The sequence below is a fragment of the Thermobia domestica genome, chromosome 7 (genome assembly GCF_964235325.1).
Source record: "Thermobia domestica chromosome 7, izTheDome1.hap1.1, whole genome shotgun sequence".
NCBI lineage: Eukaryota > Metazoa > Arthropoda > Insecta > Zygentoma > Lepismatidae > Thermobia > Thermobia domestica.
This window is the reverse complement of record NC_137460.1, coordinates 30,877,092-30,886,926: the sequence shown is the minus strand read 5'-3', so window position 1 is coordinate 30,886,926 and position 9,835 is coordinate 30,877,092. Positions and strand designations below refer to the sequence as shown.

General features: G+C 38.3%; 1 protein-coding gene across 1 annotated transcript; it reads right to left on the bottom strand.

Moving 5' to 3' along the window:
* Nucleotides 1–2,169: 2,169 nt before the first annotated feature.
* Nucleotides 2,170–3,912, bottom strand: LOC145688842 (uncharacterized). Its single transcript, XM_081763010.1, has 2 exons — nt 2,399–3,912; nt 2,170–2,257 (listed from the first exon to the last, which is right to left on the bottom strand). The coding sequence occupies exon 1, from the start codon at nt 3,780–3,782 to the stop codon at nt 2,556–2,558; it is 1,227 nt and encodes a 408-aa protein (XP_081619136.1). The 5' UTR covers nt 3,783–3,912; the 3' UTR covers nt 2,170–2,257; nt 2,399–2,555.
* Between the last annotated feature and the right edge of the window lie 5,923 nt (nt 3,913–9,835).

The window sequence follows — 9,835 nt, the reverse complement described above, 5'->3', positions numbered from 1 at the left end:
GGTCCACCTCGTTCCCTTCTAGGGGTATAAAATTGCCAAAATATAAACGTAAGCAATACGTAGTACCACGTGTTTGGTTTTTGGTCGATTTTATCCCCTTTGATGAGGTTATTATCCTATATATATAGTTATATGGTCATGTATAGGGGTCCATTACCTTTCATAAGATATGGGTATATTTGTGCACTCCTTTAAAAATTTGGGAGGGGTACTTTTGGCCCACCCCTTAAATTTTGGAAATTGCTCATTTTATATATTTGGTATTATAGTACGGGACCCTAACATGTATTATAATAAATTTGGGTGGTCCACTTCGTTCCCTTTTAGGGGTACAAAATTGCCAAATTTTAGTACAACCACGTGTTTGGTTTTTGGTTATTTTATTCCCTTGGATGAGGTCCTATTACCTTATATGGGTGTATACAGGTGTTTATTTCCTATTGTAAGACGTAGGTACATTTGTGCACCCCGGCAGGAGTGCCTTGGCCCACCCCTTAAATTTTGGAAATTGCCCAATTTAAACATTTGGTATAATAGTATAGAACCCTAATATAGATCACTATAAATTTCGGTGGTCTATCTCGTTCCCTTTTAGGGGTACAAAATTGCCAAAATATAAACGTAAGCATTACGTTGTACCACGTGTTTGGTTTTTGACCTAATTCATTTCCTTGGATGAGATCCTATTACCTTATATGGTTATATGACCATGTATAGGAGTCCATTCCCTATTATGAAACATAAGTACATATGTGCACCCCCGGGAATGGTACCTTGGCCCGCCCCTTAAGTTTTAGAAATTGCCAAATTTAAACATTTGGTATCATAGTACTGGACCCTAATATATATTACTACAAAATTTGGGTGGTCCTCCTCGTTCCCTTTTAGGGTGCATTTTGTTCCGCTTTAGGAGTGAACCTTGCAATCGTCCCGAGTTTGATTCTTGGAAATGTTGAATTTAACGTCCCCGCGAAAACGATGGTGAGAGATGATAGGACGAAACATGAACTTACTTGACTGAGGATTGAAGCAGTGACCTCATACAGTAGAGAGACAAGCACTGAGCCATCGTACACGTGTGTTGATTACTATGCAATGGTCCGGAGTTTGATTCTTGGTGCTAGTGTTAGAAAAATTTAACGTCCCACTTGAAACGATGATGAGAAATGAGAAAACATCATAAACTTACTTGCTTGCGGATTGAAGCAGAGATCTCACACATCAGAAATAAGAGCTGAGTCACCATACTCGATTGAGAAGTTGAGTTTGTTGATTACTATGTCATGGTCCCGAGTTCGATTTTTTGTGTTAGTTTTAAGAAATGTTGAGTTTAACGTCCCCTTGAAACGATGATGAAAAAATGATAGGAGGAAACATGAACTTACTTCGTTGTGGATTGAAGCGCTGAGCCGCCGTACTCCATTCAGTGCGAACAGTTTCGCGTATGAAAAGAAGACGAGCAGATTATGTTACATTACACATTTCAGTGCGAGCAGTTTATACTAGGTTTTTGTTTCATATAGAAAGATAGAAGATCTGCGTTGTCATCTTTTTTACTTCGTGTGCAACTTTGACCTTGAAGAAAACCTTGTTGACTCAGTGCAAAGCATTGACGTATACACATAATCTTATTGTTTAGTTGGCTGTATTTAGAGATGAATCAGACATGTAAGGTTGCTGGTTCGAATCTAGTTGTGTTCGCTGTAACTCAGGGTCTGAGCGATACTTACCGAAATTTTCCAGTGTTGCCAACACTATCAGAATGAATCGATTCATTTAGTCGGAGCAGTTTCGTGACGAAAACTGATTTTTGTTTTGCACACAAAAAATTTTCTGAAACAGAATTTTGTTTGTACATAAAAATTTTTTTCTGAAACAGAATTTTGTTTGTACATAAAAATTTTTCTGAAACAGTTTTTGTTTTGTACACACAAAAAAATTTCTGAAACAGAATTTTTGTTTTCGTACACAAAAAATTTTTCTGAAAACATTTTTTTTTTCGTACACACAAATTTTCTGAATCAGTTTTTTTTTTCGTACACTAAAAATTTTTTGAAACAAAAATTTAGTTTGATTTTACCGGTAAACTGATTCAGAAAAAAGAAATTGAAATCGCAGTACAGGAAAAAGAATTTGATTTTAGGATGTGAAATAAAAACACAGAATCATGTTTTTGTACATTTATTTTAGCATGTGAAATAGAATACAGAATTTCTTTTTTCTTCAAAGGAAGACGTGTCCGTGACGGGTACAAATTCTGTAAAGAGAAAATAAAACATATGAATATACATGGTAATATTTATTTTGTTTCCTGTGAAAGAAGAAAAACAGATTATTAACATCGAACTAACTGATCAAGAGAGAGTGAGGTGAGAAAAGAAACGCAAATGTGACGTACCTGAATTCCTTTTTTTTCTCCACGGGTTTCTGCAAGGTGATGTCATCTGAGTTTTGTTTTTCCGCTGTGGCCTCGTTGAAGCATGTCCCGTGTTGCGTTGATTCTTTGCCCCGTCTTTGGGAGGTGATGTTGGTGGGATTAGGGAAAAATATGGCTGTTATTCTGTTTTGGCTTTTTTATACCCATAGGGCAATGTCTCGTATGTGTCTGGTATTAATCGGCGTTTTTTATAGTTGAAACTGTACTTCTTTTCTTCAGGTTTTGTGACAAGATGATGATCGTGGGTTCTGTAAATTTTGTGCGGCGTGCTAATGGAGATTTTTTCATTCGATTGATTTATGATCATTTGCTCCAGACTGTTAAAATTTAGCTTTTGACTTGCAGTATAATTGAGTGTGAATCCACGAATTTTGCATACATAACTGGTTGATTTCGTGTCGGGGTTGTAGATTTCCAAGGCGTACTGTTTTGGGCCACCAGACACGAATTTTTTAATGTATGCTTTTGGTCCAATTGATTCCAGTTCATTTGACATTGAACCAAGAAATACTTCTGGTTCTATTGTGGGCTGTGATGGTCGCTGCGTGAATATTACGGAATCTGTATCGAAATATAGTACTCTTTCTTGCAGCAGTTCTAAATATTTGTAGAGTTCCAGACGAGCTTGACACGTTGTAAATGCTCCAAGGACAACATTAGCATTGTGATTTTGTACTGGAACATCATCTTCATACTGCCAATAAAGGTATAACATCGAATCGTTAACAGGTAAAATTTGGTTGACTTTTATATCTGGAGCAGTTAATTTTTGATACAGTTCTTTGGGGTCGTTAATGATGGTCGTTTGGCTGAAATTGTCTCTTATAGCGAGTCGTCCCCAGAAGGCATTCAAACAGAGTTTTGCAAGACTACGACGTGCTGAATTTGTCATTATATTTGCTGCATCTACAGTTATGCCTTCCCGTTGTTGTACCACTTGGATATACTGCTGCTTTTCTTCTTCGGTGACGCAATTGGCAGGCCATCCAGAAGCTTCCAGCTTAGATTTCAAAAATGTGTTAATGTATTCGCTGAATAATCCGCCAGTCTTGGTTTCTGGATCATATACGGTGATGTCGTAATCCCAAATTTCGTAAATTTCAATGACTTGATACCCAAGTTCAATGGCTTTTTGAATTTCATAGGACACCCATGTTCCCGTTAGACTTCGTTCACTGTCCGAATGTGTACATTCAGAATCTTGATTTAATGCTGTGGCACAGGCAGCACAAAGTGGAAACAACAACTTCTTATTTGAGCGAAATGGCAGCACTGGATGAAACACATTTCTGCTAGGCAAGATCTTCAACTTGACCAATCCGTTGACATCTTGAATGTCGGGCATTTCTGGATCTCCCTGTAGATATATTCGTGGATGCCCTATTGGATACCGTCCACATTTATTCACATAAGGATACAGGGAAACGATATCCAAGAATTTTATTTCTTCGCCTTCATTTTCATTTGCGACGTGATACAATTTAATGGCATTAACACGGCCACCATAGAAGCTGTCTCTTGGATTAATGGTGTCTTATTAGTATAAGGATGTGTGCTTAAAGAAGAGGCCAATGCTGGATTGGATTTTAACACTTGACGAAATTCACATTCCCACATTTCATGTACTTTATATCCCATGGATCGTAATAATTTCATTTTACGCTGTGTTCTCTCGTAGCGATAGTTCATTGTTTCTTCGGAGTTCTCATAAATGGGTTGATCACGGCCTGTAGGGACACATACAGGACAGCCGTGGAATCTGCACCCTTCAAATTCATACACGTGTTTCTCTTTAGTGTCAGGATCTTTGTAGTAACCGTCCAGATGAAAACCAGCAACATAAACTTCTTTTCCTCTCGCAGCATGTTGAATTGAATGACCCTCTTTTTCCTCCATGTAGGCAAGCCACTGCAAAGCAATCCGTGACTGATTGTTTCTGTGACGGTATCCACGTGCAGGAAGAATGCTAATAGTATTAGGTTTTAAGAAATTTCGTCGAAATACTAAATTGCACGCACTCGCCAAAGTGATAGCCTCCAGGAAAGGATTGACGTGAGTTTCTTGTTCAAAAGTGGTCATGAAAGATATACAAGCCAATCGAAGTACGTTGACGTCCTGGATACAATAGTTTACCAATTCTTCTTGGAAAATAAACGTATCGTTCTGGTGTTCGTTGTACCATGTCATGAATTTTTCTCGTTCATCCACTTTCATTTCATCTGCACCATAATAATGGATGTCCGGTAATTTTCCCACATACGTTTGATTTGCAGCAGTATTAAAAAAGTGTGGAAAATATCCTTTGGTCGCTGGTAAATGAAATGCCTTGGATAATTTACTTAAAGCCATTGGCATGAAATTTAAAGAGTCAATAAACGATAAGTGATTCACTTTCATGCTTAAAATTTTTGCTCCGTTCAAGATCAAAGTAGGTTTCAATTCATGTTCTTCCACTAAAGATTTAAGAATAAAATGACCATCATATCCCTTACAGTTATGTGCCAAAGATACAATAAGTTTGATGTTGGGTCGTGGTTGACGTAAATACGCAAGAAAGGCATTGATCGGATCATCTTGAAAAATATGTTCTCGCTGTCCACAAACTTCACACGGATGATGTATATCCTCATCTTGAACACAGTTGTAACATACTTGTTGGGCCACCAATAAATTGGGCTTATGAATGAATGTGTCTTCATCGAAGAAAGTATCCTGTGTGGCTTCGATATCATAGAAGACAATCATAGCTTTCTTGGCATGTAACACTGATGGAACTCCAGGTTTTAATTGAGTCGTATCAGGCTTCATGTAGCATTGGTGGGTAGACGTAACGTGTTTATGGCACACATTACAAAAATAATCTGTACAATCATGTTTTCTTTCCCCTGTATGGACAAACGAATAAATGCGTAGACATTTCGCACACTGTTTCACCATCTTGCATATTGGTTGGCCTTTATGGTATGGTAGAGTCAGATGATTTGTATAACATGTTTCACCATAAAATTCACGATTGCATTCTGGACACTGCTTCTCCGTATTGGTCTTACTACATGGCGGTTTCTGCAAACATTTCTCGCACACGGCCGAACAGTTCTTGACGTGTGCATTACGATGATCATATTTTTTGTGGCATGCAGCACAGTAATAGTTGGTAGAAAAAACAGACGTTAATGACGTGATGATGTCATAATGAGAATTGATGCACATTAAATTGATTGGAATCTTGTCTTCGCCACCCGGCCCTTCATACAGAATATCTTCTCCGGAAAAACTGGTGTATACGGTAAGTTTATAATCGGTTAAGTAGCGTTGCAATTGTCGTAATTCTTCCACGGATCCCCCATGCTCTAAATTCACTGATGATCTGGACAAAAGTTCATGTACGTCAGGGAGAACGACACACTTTCTCTGGTTGTGATATTGATCGTAAACTTTTTTATTTGTATCCTTATATTTCTTTAGGCCAATAGCAATCACAATCGCATACGCTAAACATTTCTTGTCGGTGTTTTTTACACGTAAAATGCCTTTCTTGCGTTTTAATAATTCGTCGTTTGATAAAAGACCTCGACGCACCAATCCAAATCCACGGGGCACATCCACATGATGAAAATGGACAATGAACGGTTCGTTCATGAGAAAACTATCGTTACTTTGAAGGATGCGATCAAAGGATGCCCATAAAGTCTCCAGTGTCAAATTACTTGCATGCCGGAAAGATAAATAAAATGGCTTGTTCTTCTCATCGTGGGATAAAATCGATAATCCAACCATCGATGATTCGTCGACGTTTTCCAATAAGTAATCCAACATCTGTTGAAAGGAGGCCTGAACCCACTCCACAATATCGGTGCCACTGGTCGGAGCATTAATTTGAATTTCCAGCATTCGTCCTTCAAGATTAAAACGCCGATAATGTCTATTGATTTCTCGCAAGACAGTAAAGCCAGAAGTAGCCATATTCAAATAGGGAAAAAAGGTAAGGTAAGCAAAAAAGGAATAGGCAAAGAAAAACAAATATCTAAAACGAAAAGAGAAAAAAAAGCACGAATTAAAATTGAATTCAGAGATCACTACGTTATCAAAATGACTACACGATCAATCCTAAAAGAATTATCATATCTCAAATAGTTCTACTACTGAAACGTTTTATTGTCGTCAAACCCGGACCAACATCAACATGTAAATGACCTAAGTTTCTGTAGTGATAAAAAGAATGAATGAAATTGTTTTTCTAACTGTGCTGAAAGAATCATTGTAGTAGTAAGCATTTTTTCCTCTGACACTGAACTTTAAAACGTATGACGAACATGAAACGAAAACAAAATCTCATGCGCTTGCTTTTCTCGAGCTAAGGCAAGAAAGACTCGAATTCGTTTCTCGGCGGGAGATCAGATCCCACATTAAACTGTAGGTCCACGTCTCACGTTGTAGGGAACAAATTCGTGCGTAGTTTCTTTGTTTACTTTCAGAAACTGAGCTAAGTGGTTAGCGTTACGTTCCTCTGGCCCGGGTTCAACACCCAGTATGCGATCAGATTCAACATTAAGCTGTATTCGTAGCCCCCCACTACTGAAGGGACGCTAAAACCAAAATCAACAAATTTCTCGTGCTTACTTCTAATGTGTGGGATGTGGCCCCGGGTTCAACACCCAGTATGCGCTCAGATTCAACATTAAGCTGTATTCCTAGCACCCCACTACTGAAGGGACGCTAAACCAAAATCAACAAATTTCTTGTGCTTACTTCTAATGTGTGGGATTCCTAATTCGATCCCCGGTCAAGTTATTCTTCCATTTGCTAAATATTTCGTGTTAAAATAAAACAATGATAACAATGTTATCCTCATGCAAAAAACACTCCATTGATGTTAAGAAAACGCAGTCGATACTTACCTCAAATTCAAGGAACGGAGTAAAGTCACGCTGTCACTAGAGGTACATCTACGTTCATTCAAGATCTTCGTGGAAGTAGGATTTGAAAATGAAATTAAGAAATTTATTTAGGTCTGAAACGGTTCAACTATAAAGTGACAACACTATCAGCCAATCAGAAACGAGGAAAATGAATCAATGACATCACGGAGAACCAATGAAAACACAGCTTTCATCATGAGCCGAAACGTGATGTAAGAAGCAATCTGATTGGTTGTGACATTATTCACGTTTTTTCTCCTTACACATCAATCGTTACGACATCTAGTATCGCAATTTTGATAATGACATCATACCGTTGACTCGTTAGTTTCTTACGACATTCAAATTAACACATCTAAAATGTGATTCATTTTCCTTAAACTTGATTGAAAAAATGTAACACTCATCGATATGTTACGAAACTGTCTTTGACATAAATGTAAAGTTGAGCTTTAAAAGTCCGTCAGCTGAGAAAAAAATGCTGATGTAGTATAAGCAGATTCTGCAATTTCACAATAACAAGCTTCTATGCGTAACAACGAGCAGAAATGTGTAGTAATGTAACATAATCTGTTCATGTTCTTTTTTCATACGCAAAACTGCTCGCACTGAATGGAGTACGGTGGCTCAGCGTTTTTTTTTTTCTGATGTGTGAGTTCTCTGCTTCAATCCGCAAGCAAGTAAGTTTATGATGTTTTCTCATTTCTCATCATCGTTTCAAGTGGGACGTTAACATTTCCTGAAACTAGCACCAAGAATCAAACTCGGGACCATTGCATAGTAATCAACACACGTGTACGATGGCTCAGTGCTTGTCTCTCTACTGTATGAGGCCACTGCTTCAATCCTCAGTCAAGTAAGTTCATGTTTCGGTCTATCACCGTTTTCGCGGGGACGTTAAATTCAACATTTCCAAGAATCAAACTCGGGACGATTGCAAGGTTCACTCCTAAAGCGGAACAAAATGCACCCTAAAAGGGAACGAGGTGGACCACCCAAATTTTGTAGTAATATATATTAGGGTCCAGTACTATGATACCAAATGTTTAAATTTGGCAATTTCTAAAACTTAAGGGGCGGGCCAAGGTACCATTCCCGGGGGTGCACATATGTACTTATGTTTCATAATAGGGAATGGACTCCTATACATGGTCATATAACCATATAAGGTAATAGGATCTCATCCAAGGAAATGAATTAGGTCAAAAACCAAACACGTGGTACAACGTAATGCTTACGTTTATATTTTGGCAATTTTGTACCCCTAAAAGGGAACGAGATAGACCACCGAAATTTATAGTGATCTATATTAGGGTTCTATACTATTATACCAAATGTTTAAATTGGGCAATTTCCAAAATTTAAGGGGTGGGCCAAGGCACTCCTGCCGGGGTGCACAAATGTACCTACGTCTTACAATAGGAAATAAACACCTGTATACACCCATATAAGGTAATAGGACCTCATCCAAGGGAATAAAATAACCAAAAACCAAACACGTGGTTGTACTAAAATTTGGCAATTTTGTACCCCTAAAAGGGAACGAAGTGGACCACCCAAATTTATTATAATACATGTTAGGGTCCCGTACTATAATACCAAATATATAAAATGAGCAATTTCCAAAATTTAAGGGGTGGGCCAAAAGTACCCCTCCCAAATTTTTAAAGGAGTGCACAAATATACCCATATCTTATGAAAGGTAATGGACCCCTATACATGACCATATAACTATATATATAGGATAATAACCTCATCAAAGGGGATAAAATCGACCAAAAACCAAACACGTGGTACTACGTATTGCTTACGTTTATATTTTGGCAATTTTGTACCCCTAGAAGGGAACGAGGTGGACCACCCAAATTTATCATAATACATATTAGGGTTCTATACTATTGTACCAAAATGTTTAAATTGGACAATTTCCAAAATTGAAGGGGTGGGCCAAAGTACCCCTCCCAAAAATTTCAAGGGGTGCATTAATATACCCATGTCTTATAAAAGGGAATGAATCCCTGTATATGCACATATAACCATATAGGGTAATAATACCTCATCCAAGGGGATAAATTAGGTCAAAAAACACCCCGAAATTTGAATTTTTGGCAATTTTTTACTCATGAAAGGGAACGACATAGACACCCAATACTGATAGAGGTACATACTGTGGTCCTAGGCTACCACACCCAATTTTTAGATTTGGCAATTTCCAAAATTTAAGGGGTGGTCCTATGTACCCCTGCCAAAATCTAGAGGGGAGGTCCTAAGTACCCCTAGGTCATTGACACGGGCCAGGGACCATGGGTCCTGGGGGTGGTCCTATGTACCCCTGCCAAATTTTAGGGGGTGGGCCATGGTACCCCTAGGTCATTGACCCTGGGCCAGGGACCATGGGTCCTGAGGCAGGGACCCAGGGGCCAAAAAGTGAGACCAAGTCATGCGATTACTACTGTAAAGATAAAAGTAGACTAGGTAA

What these genes read in the sequence shown, in the direction of transcription:
- LOC145688842 (XM_081763010.1), bottom strand. Translation starts at nt 3,782, where the DNA reads ATGCCCGACATTCAAGATGTCAACGGATTGGTCAAGTTGAAGATCTTG.